The 16935-nt window shown below is 42.4% G+C and overlaps 1 protein-coding gene across 5 annotated transcripts in view; it reads right to left on the minus strand.

Annotated features, from left to right (window-relative positions):
• LPP (LIM domain containing preferred translocation partner in lipoma) overlaps window positions 1-16935 on the minus strand; it is a 365538-nt gene that overhangs the window by 35584 nt on the left and 313019 nt on the right. For all 5 annotated transcript variants that reach the window (XM_050902578.1, XM_050902579.1, XM_050902581.1 and 2 more), the window contains one exon: window positions 10454-10623. In XM_050902578.1, the coding sequence (XP_050758535.1) occupies window positions 10454-10623 (170 nt within the window). The remainder of the gene's footprint in view (window positions 1-10453; window positions 10624-16935) is intronic.

Below are 16935 nucleotides of genomic sequence, written 5' to 3' on the forward strand. Positions count from 1 at the left end.
CCCTACACTACGCATGAGAAAAGCACAGCTCCTAAGAGGAGCAACCAACTGCAAATTGCCAGGGAGACTAGGATGTCAAACAAATACTTTTCTTTTCACAACAGAACATAAATATTTGGCAGCATATTTAATTTTAAAAAGTCTAAAAGTTACTCAAATAGAGTGGAGAACATTGCTATGATGTTCATTTGCTTCCTAAAATATGACCAGTCACAGATGGCTTGCTGTAGGAAATATTAAATAAATTTTTAAAAGTGTTGTCTGGCTTTAACACAGACTGCATTTACACAGATACCTCTGCTGGTGGAACGCCAAGATGGTGTATTGGTTCAAACACGTCCTTAAACTAAAAACTACATTGTCAGGAGCTAATGGAATATTCATACTTAAAATCTCAATCCCTGATAACATCTGAATGTTAATTTACATTTCAACACTATTCCACCCCCACCCCACCCCCCGCTATATTTCCCTTCACAAGCAAGGGAAAATATCCAGGTTTGGTAAGTAGCAACTGTTAGGTTTTGGGCACCATAACCACTATTTGTTTAGATTTTCAGAGTAGTTTGAAAAAATACCTACATAAAGAGCATTAGGTAACATGAGAATCTGAAAACAACAGAAGGCCACTTAGTGTTAAAGAATCAAACAGCAAGGATGTAAATACAATGAGCCACAGCATTAAACTATCACATGTTAGCAGATTAACTTCAGCAAGACAATAAAAATCAAAACAATACAAAGATCTTTTCCAATCCCCAGTGTCCGCAGGAGCACATTCCTATGGTGCCTGAAGAAGCCTATCAAATCTCTGCTTTATACCTGAAACCAAAGATGTTACAAAGGTTCTTGGTTTGTTTTTTTTCCCCTCCATGAAGGTCCATTTTTGACAACAACAAAAGCCTTTGGAAACATGGGCTTGCAGCATAAAGATTGCCACCAGTTTCTGATTCCCTGAACTTCCTGCACTGCCTCAGAGCTGCGTGCTAAGTCTGCTTTGAGAATTACAGCATCAGGTTGCTGTGAAAAACCCACGTGGTGCTTCTACGTCAAACGTTTGTCAGGAAACAGCAGCCAGGAAAAAGAGGAGGCAACGCTGTGCGGATCTCATCACTCATTTTAAACCATCCAGATGCCCCACCAGCTCCACGCTCGCCAATGCGCATGGTGCCATCGCTGCCTCAACTCATACGGATGGTCCTCACAAGGATGGGTGCAGACACAGGGACCGCAGGTCTCACTGGTCACATTAACCAACGTGCTCTCTGCTCCTGTGAAAGCCGCTACCTACCAGTGCACAATAATCTCTTGTCCCCAGCAAACGCTACAGCACTGGAGTTGAGCTATAATCTGGTCTTCCTTTTGCCCAAAATACCCCAGTGGATGATTTACCTCTTCTGTCAATATTGTACTTGGCCCACAGCTTTATAATCAACGCAGCTGAGAAAAAACAACGTAATTACAATTTGCTTTGACCCTCCATGAGGACCAAACACTCACCATACTCTTAGAATCAATAAACTTTTTCTCCTATCATCATTCACACTCATTGTGCTTTCCCTAAACTGGCATGATTTTGTTTTTTTCTAACCAGAAATCTACCAAGCCCACTGGGGTTTGTCTGTGTGTGCGATGGCAAGTTAAACAGTTTCCTCTACTGCAAACAAACATTGCACGCAGGCAAACTGATGTCCTGGAGTGAAGAAACAGAGGCAGGACGCTAGAGGGAGGATGGACTCACAGACTGAGCTTTTGCCAGAGCAAATTCCTTGGAGTGTGGTTTCACCAAGGAGACAGCTGAAGTGGCACGCTGCAAAAGCCCACTCGCCTCCCTGGCACTCAGGCTTGCAAATTGCTGTCTGGACCAAAGTAAGAGGGCATCTGGAATCAGAGAGTGAGCGAGACAAGACTTTCTGTTCTCTGCAAGGCTGCTAAGGGGAAATCATACCTGCTAAATCCAAACACACCCCTCCCAGGACAGATTCAGCTCTGTTACTGGCAGGTATCACAGCCTGGCTGCAAGACCTATGCTTTACCAGCAGCTCTGCTAGCATAGGATCAGCAGTGCAAAATAATCCAAAGAGTTTGCTAAAGATATTAACCCTGTATTTACTTCAGTGACTTCTGATTTTTTAATCTCTGGACACTGTGCAGCACTGACATCACTGCATTAGGAAGGACAGAGCAAACTCAATAATACATGGATCTGACTGAAACGCACACCTAAATTACAGGCCCTATTTCAAATAAATCACAGCCTTTCCAAAATAATTGTCTTCAGCAGTTTGAATTGACAAATAACTATGCAGGGTTACAAGCAAGCAGTAAGACTTCATGGAAGAGAATGCTGTCATGGTACCTCCCACCCTCCCGGGTTTTCCAAGAGCCCTCATTCAGCTTTCAGCTGCTTGTTCATATTCATGTCCAGTCCCTAAACAGCAGTGGTTTGAGGAGGGGAAGAAAAGAAAGGTAGCTCCTCCACTTGAAGATCTTTGCAGGCTGCAACTAGGCAGAACATCAGGACACAGAAGACGTGAGCTGCACACTGCAGGCCATGTTTGTGGTCCTGGACAGGTCACTCGAGCTCAGAAAAGGATGAAGCAGGGCTAGAAAAGACCCCTGGGTCTGCTCTTGCCCAGAGAATGCTCAACTAGATCTTAACTGTTTTTTACAGGTGTTTTTTCCCACCTGTCCTTGAAGGCTTCCAGCAATCGAGATCTGTGCTGTAAACAACTTGCTTTAATCCTCTTGAGGTCAGTCCTCTATCTGCAATATGGAGGCAACGCCACTGCCTTTCCCCTCCGACTTGCTGCTGTTTACCAGGAAGGTTTTTAGAGGCAGAGGCTATCGCCTGTCATTCACTGACACACCACAATGAGAGTTTATTACACTGGGATCTCTAGATGCTACTCGGATAGCAAAGGGAGAAAGCAGCAAATAGTTTGCTGAGAAGGCAGTGAAGTACAATTGAAAGAAAAGCAGAGATGAATACTACAAACACCAGACGTGGCTTGCCATCTAATACCCATCCACACTTGACCGCAAATGAGGAAGATTTTCCCACTACTACAAAGATACTGGTGCATAAGATTTTATTCTTTCCTTATAAGCTGTTTCTGCTAGCTTTCAAAGGCAGACAAGAGTTGGGTTACCTTCTAAAGGGAAATCTCAAACCACAGCTTGAAGTTACATGAAATGACTTCATCATCCCCTCTACTGTAGTATGATCCACAAGCAGATGTATAGCCAGGAGCCACAAAGTCCCACTGGTCCTGCAGAAAGGGAGAGTATTTTCTTCCTAAGGATACACAGTTGGTCAGTGGAATTTACCCTGTGAGGCGAGAAATTCACTGAATGGCAGCAGCTGGTCCTTCACAATATCATCTTATTTCAGTTATACTAAGAACTCCCTTCACAAAGTATCCATGGTATAGTTTTTCTAGATTATACATGTCAAATCAATGTTTAGATCAAATAAACAAATACGAAAAATGCCTCTAATTATAAAAGCACAAGGCAGACACAAGATGACAATTTAAGTTGTCATGGCTGCCAACACATGCAGGAGGAAAGATCTGGATTCTACCAAGCCATCACAAAAGTCTCAAGCAAGCCCAGGTGTGGAGGAGGATTCTTCACCTAATAAGGACACATTCTTAAAGATGGACCACAGAGAGGAGTGGGAAATGATCCATCCATCCCTAGCAAAACTTTGAGCTACCAAGACACCACTGAACTAGTTAATCAGCACTTTATGCCCAATCTTCCAACACAGATGTATCTATTAAGATGCCGTCCAGCACTATGGTGACTTTTCCAAAAATATCCCCCTCATAACACTGCTATCATTGGTAGCGTCAAGTTGCTTTACCTCCACAATCCATAGATGGTCTTCCTCTAAAGCAACACTCCACTCAGCTTTCTGGAAAGTCAATTATACCAAGGTATGGCCTGATCCTCTCACTATCTACTTCAACATCAATCGGCTGCATTCACAACAGTGAACACCATGAAGGCAAACAGCACCTGTAGGTTGAAAATAGGGTGCACTATGTCTTTAATCCCATCAAGTGATTCAGACCAGTTAGCCAAGCACATCCTGCTGCACTGAGAAAAGAATAATTTCATCCTCTAAGCCACCCTCAGCAGACAAGTGTGTGGTCTCACTCAGAATCCTCCACCAAGGTGAGCCCAGTGCAGTTCTTGGCAGGGCTTATGCTCTCATGTCTTCTAAGAGCACTAGGAATTTTTCCTCTTACAGCCTTGGTTTGTAGACTTCTTGTCCTGTCCTTGTGGGACAGCGAGATGAATTGGCCCCATCCTCTTTGATATGAGCCTCTAAGTCTCCACAGAGGAGTTCCTATATAGCATACCTCATCATCTCATGGTATGCTTTCTCCCCTTCCTTTATAATTCCATTTTGGAAAGGAGGTTATTGACCCCCGCCCCCCTTGCAAAGGAACCTTTTTCTCCTGTCTAGTGAGAAAATAAGAGGCATGACCCCCTATAACAGCTGGTAGGCCACTGAAAAAACAGATGCAGGCTTCAAGAGGGTCAGCTAAGTTCAGCATTCGTCCCAGTTTTGACAGTAGCTGCTTCATTGACATTCTCTCACACACATGTTTTTGTACCTCCTAGACTTGGACTCCTGGAAGCTCCGGGTGCAGCTTATGCAATAGCATGCCATCCTCCTCTATTTTATGCCCTGATTGCACAAGACCATTTACCACTGAAAGTAGTAGTGCTGAGCTTATGGCCGCCACTCCTCCCCCAGCTTCCATCTGTATTTTTTCTATCAACTGTTGCTGGGTGGTATTAATAGAAAGGGCTGTTACACTCTTAAGGGATTTATTCATTTTTCAATTTTACAAATGATGATCAGATTACCAGGAATGGCAGTCTTCCCTTGCCATGATTTTTTCGCCAAAGAAGTTATCACCTGGGCCTAGACTAGCAAAATTATCAAAGTTAATAATCAATAGGATTAAAACATGCCTGCAAGCGTATCAAAACTCTGGATCTGTTTTGTGTCTGCTATGCCCGTGGACCTCTTCTGTTGTGGGTAAGAAATATCCAGGGCAGGAGCCCGCTGCTGCCTGGTGCGGCCAGGCTGCATCTCTCTGCTACGGCAGCCGAGAGTGAATGCTTTTAGATCCACAGGTCACAGGTTCAGCTCCTTGCTGCCGATGACTCACACAGGAGCACCGAACTAAAACTAGCAACACCAGCTTTTTTCTAGGAGAGGATTGAAGAAGAGCATTGATCTCAATGAAATATTTCGAGGGCAGAAAAATTCCACCACGTAAAGAGTGCGTGACTTCTCTTTAGTTTATTTTATATTTTTGTTCCAGTTGTCATTTTGAATTCAAACTCTTTGGAAAGCAGGCATAATAGTCTTAATGATCCCATTGAGCAGTTTAAATTCAAATTGTGGAGCACTCGCAATACCATGCTGGCAGCACTTTCCATAAATTACTCTAAAATTCAATACGTTGCTTGACAAAAACAAGAATAAAGGGCTTTTTACTTTAAAAAGAAAAAAACTTGTATCATAAAAAAAATCTTTAAATTATAGTTTCTCTTTTCTGGTCCAATTTAAATTGTTACATGGTTGCTAAATTAGTGCTGTAATCTCTGCTTACAAATTGCAGAATTATTTTTAAAAATAGATGTAATTTCACTGCAGGGATCAACCTTACACTTTAAACCGTATGTGCTGGAGGTAGCTGCTCTTGCACAGCTTTCAAACAACCACACTCACGTGCGCACACAGGGTGAGGTTTACAATACCAGTCGCACTGAAGCCGACAGCAGTTTTACCAGAGAATTCAATGAGCACAAATTGAGTTAACACCGACATTTCAGAATGATTAGCAAATTTAAGCTTTCCCAGGATGCTCTGTGGCACCAGTGGCTCTAGTCATACCATTTCCTAAAACATCAGCATTTCTCTTGTGTTCTGATCTGAACTATCTTCTCCTACTGAACTACAGCCTCTGATAGGCCAGGAAGTTAGAAGCTAGTAAGGGAGAGAAACCTTGAAGATATGGGTTTTTTGCTCACAAAACAAATAATTGGGGGGAAAAAAGTGGATCACTATGATCCTGAGTTTAAAGCTGGGGAATAGCAGTGATCAGGACATGACTTCCATGCACAATTCTTTACCCTTCAAGCACTTCCACAGCTTTAGTACTATGGAAAGATGAACCTCACCCTGCAAAATCCTTGTAAGTGATCTTTGGGGTAGGGTTTAAGATCATGTCCTCAGTATCTCACAGCACGCAGCAGAAACAGGAAACCTCAATCTCTGGGTCTCCATAGGGCACTGCAGAGCATACCCACCATCTTCCCCCACTCTAGCTAGACAGACATGAGACAGTTTCTTTCCTCTCCTTCAATCGCTCATCATTTCTAGCCCACGACTTCTCTGAACTGTCTCTCATCTGACCCTGGCTATTTCTGCTTTGCTTGGTTAGTTATTTCTGCTTTCTCGTCCCGTTCCCCATCATGCCATGGTCCTTCCCTCAGGGCCCAGCAGTGGGTCACATTGACTTGGACACGACAGAAGAAACCCTCAGAGGCCAGGAGCATCTGCAAGATCTTGCTGCTTTCTGTACTAACTGGAGGTGCTCAGCACCTCTCAGCCTCAGAGAGTTTATCTCCAACTGCCAACCACTGGACTGCCAGGAAAGGGGATAAAGAATGGAGGAAAATTTGCACATCCCAGAGAAAGTCATCAGGACATCAAAGAACATCCCATTCACAAAACAGCAGCATCACTCTTGCCAGACCGGTGTGTCTGGTTAACCTTGTGTTCAGTCCTTATGATAATACAGTATTTGGAAAGCAGACAGCTGGCGCTGCTCTAACATCTTGCTCTTCAATCTTTTATAACAACGGTTCCACCGATATTACTCTTAACCTTTTCTCTGCACTGAGTCCAGCGCTAAAATCTCTTCAACTACTTAGAGGAAGCAAACAAAATGTTTTTTGTCAGTAATTTGCCCTGTAAGGGAGGGGAAAGTATACTGATAACATACTGCAGACACAGCATTCATCATGTGTACAGCAGTATGCTGGTTACACTGGAAACCCTATCATGATATTTCAGATGTTACTTGACTGTCGTAATGACTAGGAGACATCTGTCTCCTATTAACACTTTATTTTTTACAGTTGCTTTTAGTTCAGCAGAAGTGTCTTAATGGAGAAGACTGGTACTCTTTTAGAAATAACATCAATAATGAAAGAATCCTTGGATGCAGAGCAAAACCAGCAAACACATTGGCAACAGAACTCACTGCATTCATCAGATGTAACAGGAAACGATAGTGACTGGCTTTTGGGTGGGGGGATTTTTGTGTGAAAGAAATTAACTCTGGTACTCAAATTCCCATTAGGAAAAATTTTTTTTTTAAACAGGTGATTGAACTCCTTAGAGGTTAATTCAGACTTTTGGAGAATTTCATCTTAACTGGGTCACTGATAAATAAAACCAGAAACAAAACCAAAAAAACAACCCTTCTGCAGGCTATTTAGGCTTGGTATTGACTAACCAGTAATTAAATACAGCTCTTCGTGGTAATCTTAATTATGGCTTCACTCCACCACAACTAAGAAGAGTCACATAATAATTGGCTAATCTTCAGTTTCTAACTGTTGAAAAACGTGTATTTTTATTTTTGCGCATAGTTTTTATGTGCATAAGGCCACAAGTCACACAAGGGAATTATTAAAAAAAATCAAAGAATTAATGAATTTATATATCATGACCAGGCAAATATTATAGTTCATTTTCTTTATATAAATGAAGCAGCTTGGCCTAATGGCTTGCATAACAGGTCAAGAGCTTTGGACTTGGGGAAATGGGGACGTGTGCTAGAAATCAGTGTGAATTAGGTAGACCAGTAAACAAGCTTCATTGCATTACTCAGATTTATACCAGCTGAGAATCCTGTTTTCTCAGCTGTGCAATTTTGGGCTAGTCACACAGGCTCCACCTTTCATGGGAATTCAGGTCCACAGGAATCTGAGTCTGGGTTCTTCAGTCCCATTGATTTCCTGTAGAACTAGGGCTCCAAGTGCCCAAGTTATTTTCTGATAATGGGACCTGGGGAAGCTCCAAAAAAATCAGAGGCCACAATTCAGCAAAATCCTTAAGCACAGGCTAGATTTTAAGCAGGTCATTAACTCTCATTGACTTCAGTATGACCACATCACACCTCTGAAGGCAAAAGCATTCAGATTGTGCCTCAGCAATTTAAGGGCCCTCAATCCATTTGCAAGAACAACTTGCAAGCCTAGCTCAGGCCCTCAATGTACTTAGGCACTCATCATCCTACTGAAGCCAATGCAGACCTCATTTCATTGAAAAATCAATGAGACATACACTCTACAACACAAATTCCTCAGGCCTAAAGCCAATAGCATGGCAGGTGCCTAGATCCCTTGTAGATCTGGCTTTCGGCAGAGCAGAGTCCTGAGCTTTCTGAAGGGTATTGAGACTTAGGCTTCCAACACTTGTTTCTTTCTCATTATGAGCTTAATGTGTGCTTGAGTGGTTTTTTTGTTTTGTTTTGTTTTTTTTCCCCTTTGCTGCATTAGATTGCCAGATTCCTGCTTTCCATTTCCCACTCACGGTACCAGCTGTCCAGCTACACATGCTTAGCCCCATCAGCATTGCCATCCTTTCCCGTGCATGTGCAGCAGCAGATGGATCCAGACGTGTTTTGGGTTAAGTCCATAACCAGGTTTTTGTGGACTACATGGATAAACATTTAAAGGCCCCTGCTGGTTATATAAAAGAAAGCTATTAAATGTTTACTCTTTCCTCTGTACTCAGAGCTGCAAAGCCATATCACAGAACGTACAAATACAGATGCAACCAGGCAATTATCATTCCTTTATCCCTTAAATAGATAGACGATAAATTTGAAAGAAAACGAGGAACAGAATCCTTCTCTCTTTCCTTTTTTATCCTTTTATCTCCCAATGTAGGAAGTTTACTGAACCCTTGCCAACAATTCACTCAGGCTAATGAAGTGTATAAGTAATGGGATTAAATAATCTTAAACCATTACTACAGTGGCTAATGCAGATGTTTTCCCAAACTAAAGCAGATAAATGGTGAAGAATGTGTGCTTGATTTAAAAAAGAGGAAAAGAAAGTATCAATCTGCAAGCAGATGAAGTCAATTCCAGCCTGAAGTCAATGAAATGTTTAATTCCAGTTACATAAAGTTGCTCCAATCACATTATGAATGCACCTTCCTAAAGTCCACAGTGCTTTGCACATGGTCAAACTTGCCACAAAGTTAACCTTAAATTTTTTATGGTGCAATCATTTTAGTGCAAACAAAAATGGAAATGGTTTAAAAGGTACATATTCCATCAAAAGATCATTTAGTTTTTAAAAGCCAATTAACAAGGCCCATATATCACTGCCATTGTAAATAAGACAGAATCCTCCCTTTTTATATTCAATATTTCAGCAATAATCCCACTGCAAAGGCTCTGCAGAAACAGAAGGAATAATGGGATATTGGTGGCATTTTCAGAAATACATATTATTGCTTTAATTATTATTGGAATGTCAGAAATGTCAAGAAAAACATCAATTTTTACTTTCGGAAGTGCAAATCCAATTCTGGAAGGGTCTCAGGTCCAGTGTTTATAAAAAGAAATGTGAATTGGAGGTTTAGAGAAAGACCTATCAATGCTTTAAGAATATTTTGGTGCTTTCTGATTCTAAATTAGAAGGATTATCCCTATATACTGCATGCTAAGGTCACACTAAGGTAAGGCCTCAGGCATGTTATATGATGTTTCTTTAATTTGCAACTGTGCAACTGGTTCCAACTAGCTCTTATGGGAGCCTCTTAAAAGGTGTAGCTCCTCAGACCAACTGTTAATTGTTTGCTTTAAGAGCTTGTTGGAGGCATGAAATGAAATTTTAGGGTAAGGTAAGCTTCAAAAGATACCCAATCCAAAGACCCTTAGTTCAGTAGAAGGACTTCCATCAAGCAATGCAAAAGTCTTGATTTTAGAAGTTTTAGTGCTATCTTGCGTCCCACCTCCTTAATCTTAGTGGGCACCACAGTCTGTAAGCATTTTGGTATCGGGTTTCTCAACCCAGGAAGCTTCTGAGAACAACACTACCGCTTAAAAATCACTGCACAGTCTGCTCCTTACAGAGCTGAAATAATCACAAAAAGCACCTCTTTCCTCTGCTTTGGCCACTTCATTTCAGAGATATGTTAGATCACGAAATAAAATTCACCCAGGAAGCTGAAACGATCAGAGTTCTTCTGAAGACCGTGGAAAAACTGGTGCCCACGGTATTGCCAGGGGATTGTCAGGTTTTAACTGTAAGACAACTGTACAGCAATGAAAGAAATCAATGTTTCCAATGTCTGTGCATTAAAATCAGGGTGCAAACAAGAATGGGTACTTACAATATAGCAGGGTTCACAATAGGCTTTCTTCTCCACTGCGTAGAAAGGCTGTCCCCTCAGCTTGTTGTTGCACATCATGCAGGTGAAACACTCCACATGGAAGACCTGGTCCATGGCCGTGCAGCCGGTGCCTTCCCCAACAACATTCTCCCCACAGCGGGCACAGCGGCCTGTCACCAAAGGGTAAAGACACGAGTCAAAACAAGCTCCTGGTCTCAACTGCAGAGAGGGTCCTCCCACACACCCATGCTGCGTAGTGGGTAAGGGGGACACAGCAGCTCGGTCAACAGAAGAACAATTTGTGCCACTGCTGGCAAAGATCCAATGCCACTGGAAGGCACTCTGGTGCTGGCCCATATGAAAAGATCTAGAGAGGCTTAAAACTGGCTCCCAAGACTGCACTGATACCAGTTCTACTGCTGCTGCTAGCTAGTGATCATCATAAGGAGTCTGAGGCCCAGATGCAAACCATTCAGCTGTCCTCTAACCCAGCTATACAGTTATCCTCAGCTCCTCATTTAGATGGGATAAACCTGTGCCTAAAGCCTTACTTCCACATGAAAGGATTTTGTGGTAGGATGCCTCATAACGCTGCCTAGTGACAGTGCAATTGTTACCATTTAAAGAGTAGTCTTTGCTTGTACAGCTTAAACCAATTCCCTCAATGGAGCCAATTATACTGGCAAAAGGATTTCACTTTTTACGCTTTTGCCAGTATAGCAGTATCAATCCTCGTGCTCTTCCTAATGTGCTGATGCTGAGCTAGTTGATATTTTAAATAAAAAGTTGATATTTTAAATCATTCATGCAGAGAGTCATGGAAGGTATTTGGGACAACCTCAGCCACCCTACGCAGGAGAGCCCCACCGAAGGCAACAGAGCAACTATGGTCTGGGGCTTTGTCCCACTCAAAACGGTATTCTCCAGTTTGAGAATAATTGTGGTGTCCCCAGTCTTGGGAGCCCGCAGTTCTCCTTCAAGGCTCTAAGGGTGGAGTGGTGCAGTCACTGAGGGTGGGAAGGAGGGGAAGGGAAGTGAGAGCTGAGGTGCAAACAGGAAGGCAGACTGAGTTCAAAATAGAATTACTCATAAATGTGTATACAAATAATATGTCCCTAATAATAATTAAATAATCCAGCAACAATATGATGTTCTCTCGTACCACAGTCTGTGTTTATTGGTCTTTTCAAACAAATACTGCAAAACTTCCTAAAAGGACTTGGACACGCCTCGTCATCCCAACAGCAGGGCTGCTGTCCTTGCGCAGTGCAACATCAATGTCCCTGCACTCACGACTTCTTCCTTGCCTGTTCCAGGCTCCAATAGGCTACATCCAGGGAACAAAGCATGTAAGCTACTTTTGGATCACTCAGGATGCAGCAGGATGATATATATACACATTTGAGATATATTAGGAAAGCTTGGAAAAGAACCCAGATCATTCTGATTTGCTACAACGGCATAACCGTAGTTGGCATTATACAGGACAGACAGTTCCTGACTCAAACAGCCCCCAGTTTGAGTAATATGGAGAGAGAAGTCACCAGATAAATCCTGACAAGCCCGGAAACCCCCAAAAAGGAATTAATAATGTTGGTTTTATACTTCACTTTCTTTAGCATTTGTTACTAGCATTTTGATTGACAGTGTTGTGCTTTAATCACTCCACTGTAACGCTTCTTGTGAGGACTCCTTTTTTATGAGCAGAGAAGGAATGCAGGGTTCCCAGCATGGTGGTGAAGCTACAGAGCATGGGAGAAGAATGGAAAAAACCATGAGGACTAGGAAGAAGAAAAAAAAAATCCCACTGGAGAGAACCACGGGAGCAGTACTGCTCTGGGAAGGAGGCAGAAGAAACCTACTGTATACACCACAGGAGTTGCACGTACAACAGGAGAGCACTGCTTGGTCCTGTGTGCGGACAAGACCAAGCGTGCTCCAGGGCCTTCTCCAAACTGCTCGGGTAGCTGGGCTATAATATGAAGAGATGTCTGGGGAGCAGTTAATATCTCTCTATATAAAACATGAAATTGAAAGCCATTAGTGTATTACTTTACACAGTGTTTTTCCAGAGGGAATATTCTGCTGAAGAATTTATTTTCCCTGGTGTGCCATTCTGTGATCATCCGGTATTATTTTTATGAGGCATTTGGACATGGAATAATGTAGTGTCTATGCAAACACTTCTCAGCTTTCTTTGTTAACATCTGAGTAGAACATGTGGGAATCTTTTCTTGCCCTCCTCCTCTTCTCACATTCATAATTTAGCCAGCTCTTGTATACTTCAACATTTTTCTTCCTCTTTGACCAAGGCATCTCTCCATGTGCTGGAGAAGCTGTCTATACGTAGACCATACTTCTGGCTGTACTTCTGGTGTCAGGAGACCTGGGTCTGTTTCCTAACACAAATATATACTCTTGTAATCTCTGGCAAATCACTTGGTGCCTTTGTACCTCCGTCCTTTCTTTGAGCAAAGGGCATAAAGACATCTTCTCTGCCTCCCAAAGGTGCCCTGAGGCTACATTCCTGCACGGCTCCGAGGCATTCCCCAACTGCACTGCTGGTGGCCATGTACAAACCAAAGAGCAGCACAACAGAAGTCTTGGCCAACTTCTCCCCTTGAAATTGGTATTTCCTTAGGCTTTCCTTCCTCCTCCTGGGTTTTTCCACAGAAGATTCCCATTCAGACAGCGACAGACTTAACCCGTCTACATTTATGAGAAGTCCAGCTTCTGTTATTATGTACACAGACAGAAATGCTCCTGTAAACTCTCGCACAGGAAAGCTTAAAGAAAGCTTCCTTTTTCATAAGTTTATATGCAAATTGTAACACTGTGGCCTGGAGCAAACCATGTTTTTCATGAGACATGGCCACTCCAGTGAGAATCAAAACACAAGCTCTGTGCCTAGCACCACCCCCAACTGACTCACTCGCCTGAAGGGTAAAAGCAAGTAAGCCAAAATATTCAAATTTGGGAGCTTACAGTTAGGTGGCTGGATCCACATAGAGGCACACAGGCAAATACACGACTGATCTGGCTTGCAGTGATGCGGCCATTAGAGGCTGCACCTTCTGCAGAGTTTGGTGCAATCTCTGAACTCACAAGACTTGTGTAAAACCAGGTCGCTTTCCCCGACTCCTGCGCCTTGCTCAAATTTGGTTGAAAATGGCTATTAGTTTCAAGCATTATTGGTGAGGGAGGAACTGACAAACAGACAGGCACATGCACACAGGCGGTGCGATTGCACAAGCCTCATTTCCTTAGAAAACCAGAAAAACCCCACTAAAAACAATGTATCTATCATTATGTCCGATAAAAACAAAACAAAGGTCTGCTTTTCCTATGTGCCAATTACCAACGGCGAAGGTATTTGTGGTCGGACTCACCACAATTAAGTGCCCACACATGTTCCCCATTTTAATATTTTCACACTGGTTGAAATAACCCAGTCCGTTGTGTGCAGAATACCCATGAGTGAATACAGAACAAGTTGCACTGCTTATTGGGAAAGAAGTAGCAAAGGCAAAGCTTGCAAGACTCAAGAACAAACAGATTGCACAAAAAAGATTACACAAATAATCTAAGAGAAAAATAGCAGGCAGCGTATTACAGTAGAAACATAGAACAACGTGACCCATTTGCTTCCCACAGAGACAAACAGCACTTAAAAGGCAGCTTAAAGACAAAGGACAAAATTAGTACTAAACTGCATGAAGATGAAACTATGCCATTTCAACATACTTCTTTTGCCCCTTCAGCCCTTTTTAGGTCCTTTTTCAAGATCATTTCAGCAAAACTAGAAGGTGATACGTTGGCAGCAAGCCTGGGAGACTGGAGTCCTCTATTTCTGCATGAAAAAGGTTCAAAACCTTGGCTGTGACATTCCTTCAGCCTAGCCTGGCTGCCACATGTTGGTCTTACCTTGGGGGAACATACAGAGGTGCCCACAGAGGCTTCCCTGCTGAAACTGCTGGAAATGCCATCATTACTGAGTGGATCACAGGGAAACACTTCAGCAGCTGAAAGGAAACATCAGCTACTATACTTTATTCTGAAACCTCCTCATTTACTGTCTTCTGTTGTATAAAAAATTTGAAATATTGCGAATCTGAAGGAAGAGAGGGAAGGGAGGAGAGGAGCTCATACTGCACATGATGCCACGTTCTAACTTCTTGTTATTTTATTACTATCATTACATGGTTTTTGCTTATACCACCACAGATCCTGGCTGCTCAGATTGTGGAACAGCCCCGTTGTGCTGGGCATTGGACAAACACAGAATTCAAAGAAGGGCCCGACTGCAGGAACTTACAATCTAATACAAGCAATAACAACTGGGTACAGATAGGAAATACAAAGAAGCAATCAAACAAAACCGATCAGCAAGGAAAATTGTGGTCTCAGCACTCTCAATGTTTTACTGTTGACAAGGACTCTGTAGACAGCTCAGCAAAGGAAAAGGTTAAGGAAGAATTTGAAAGAGGATCCGGAGGGAGTTTGAGGGAAGTTTAATGGGATGCTTCTGAGGAAAGGACAAAGACATCACAAAAGGGAACATAAGTGCTTGAAGTCTGAACATAGACACCTGCAGATGGGAAGGATGAGTTGATATGTCACTGGAGAATACTAGAGGAAAAAAGGGTGGGAACAGGTCATTACAGGCCATGCAAGTAAAGACAAGAAGCTTCTGTTTGATACGATGCAGAAATGAAAACAGGGGAGAGATTAAGAGGCAGGAATGATCTGGCCTAAGTTACAAGCTAGAGAGTGACTTCTGCAGCTGCATTCTAGTTAGGCATGAACAGGGAGAAACTGCATTTAGAGAAAAGGATGTTGCAGAGATTCAAGGTCACTGGAGCTTGGATGCAGGTTTTGTCTGTGAAGATGAATAGGAAAGGCCATAATCTGAGCTGTTACTCAGCAAGATTCTTAAGATTTGGCCAGAGTCTGGGCATGATCTGGAGATGAGGAATTAGATACAGGGTGTCCAACCTTATCTGGGACATGAGTCACTTTTAAACGTCAGATTAAGAATGTGAGCCGATCAGACAAACATCCACCACTGAAGATGAATGATGGAATAGGTACATGCCATACTAATGCTTATGGCATAATATTCCGATAGCAATCACGCTGGAGCCAAATACAGAGGTAATGTAACTCTGTCCAGCCAGCTTGAGATGCTCCTGTTTGTACATCCAAGGACTGTGTTAGCCTTTTTTAGGCTACAGCATTATTTGTCTGTCATACCTACCTAGACACTAAGCTGTCAGGGGCACCGACCCTCTCTTGCTATGCGATGTACAGTCCCTAACGCAGACAATTCAGGCAACAACTAGAGACAACACTGAGAGTAAAGAAAGCAGAGAAAAAATGTGCAAACCTCTCTACAAAAGGTTTAAAATCATGAATTCAAAGCATGCATTCTATGTAGAGAGAAGATAGGGGATAATTTTCTGATAAAAGCATCAAAGTAGGAAGGTTCTGCATTTGTTGAAATGTGGGGAAAAAACGTTGCTATCTCAAAAACTTCTGCATGATGGAAAAAACTGTTTCGCACCTAACTGTACTGTGGGAATATACCACAAGGTCATATCCTCAGTGCCTATCAATTACACAATTTCCCTTGATCAGCTAAGTGTATTCCCCGGTTCTCACTGCAGCCCTGATACACTATGCAAGAAAGAACTAAAGAAATACAGCATACTGCCTTTACAAAAGTGTACTAAGAACATTTTTAAAATATGTAAATACATTGAACAAAGTATCTCGCTAAAAGTTCCCCTGGCAGCCTCAAGACACCCAGTATTTCCGCTGTGTTATTTTTCTAATCATCTCTGTTTAGAGTTCGCCAGCAAATGCATTTTAGAGATTCATGACACATTCTGCTTTTGGATGGCTTTGAATCAGCTGGCAGTAAATGTGGAAAAATCATTATTCCTAATGAAGAAATATTGATGACAAAACAGCATTTCGAGGACAACGTTGACCATAAGTCAACAATGTAACAAGATTTTCCCCTCTCTCCCTCCTCTTTCCCAGTGACTTTTATCCAAGGGTTTTCAAGCATTTCCCAAGCATGTGGGATTCCTCAGGGCACCTATGTCAGACAGGCACAATTATTCCATTTTAAAAGGATACGGGAGCAGAAGTTAATCCATTAGGATAACAGTGTAACAGCAGACCTTAACTGCCAGTACACCTTAATCGAGTTAAGTCTCAATGGTAGAGATCCTGCAACTCATAAGCACCCAATGGGTCCTGGGTTCCTTGATTTGTCCAAAGGGAATAAAATAGGAATGTCTGATCCACAAGAGAGGGTTTATGCCCTTCACGTGGAGCATTGGAGGCATGTGTCCGACTATGATTATGTTAGGGAAAGATGTGTTGATCTTATTTTTCCTGGAGTTATTCCAACACTTCGGCACTCAGGGCGCTGCAATAATAGTACGAAGGGAAACCCAAAGGTAGTTTGTGCA

The sequence above is a fragment of the Gymnogyps californianus genome, chromosome 10 (genome assembly GCF_018139145.2).
Source record: "Gymnogyps californianus isolate 813 chromosome 10, ASM1813914v2, whole genome shotgun sequence".
Classification (NCBI taxonomy): domain Eukaryota; kingdom Metazoa; phylum Chordata; class Aves; order Accipitriformes; family Cathartidae; genus Gymnogyps; species Gymnogyps californianus.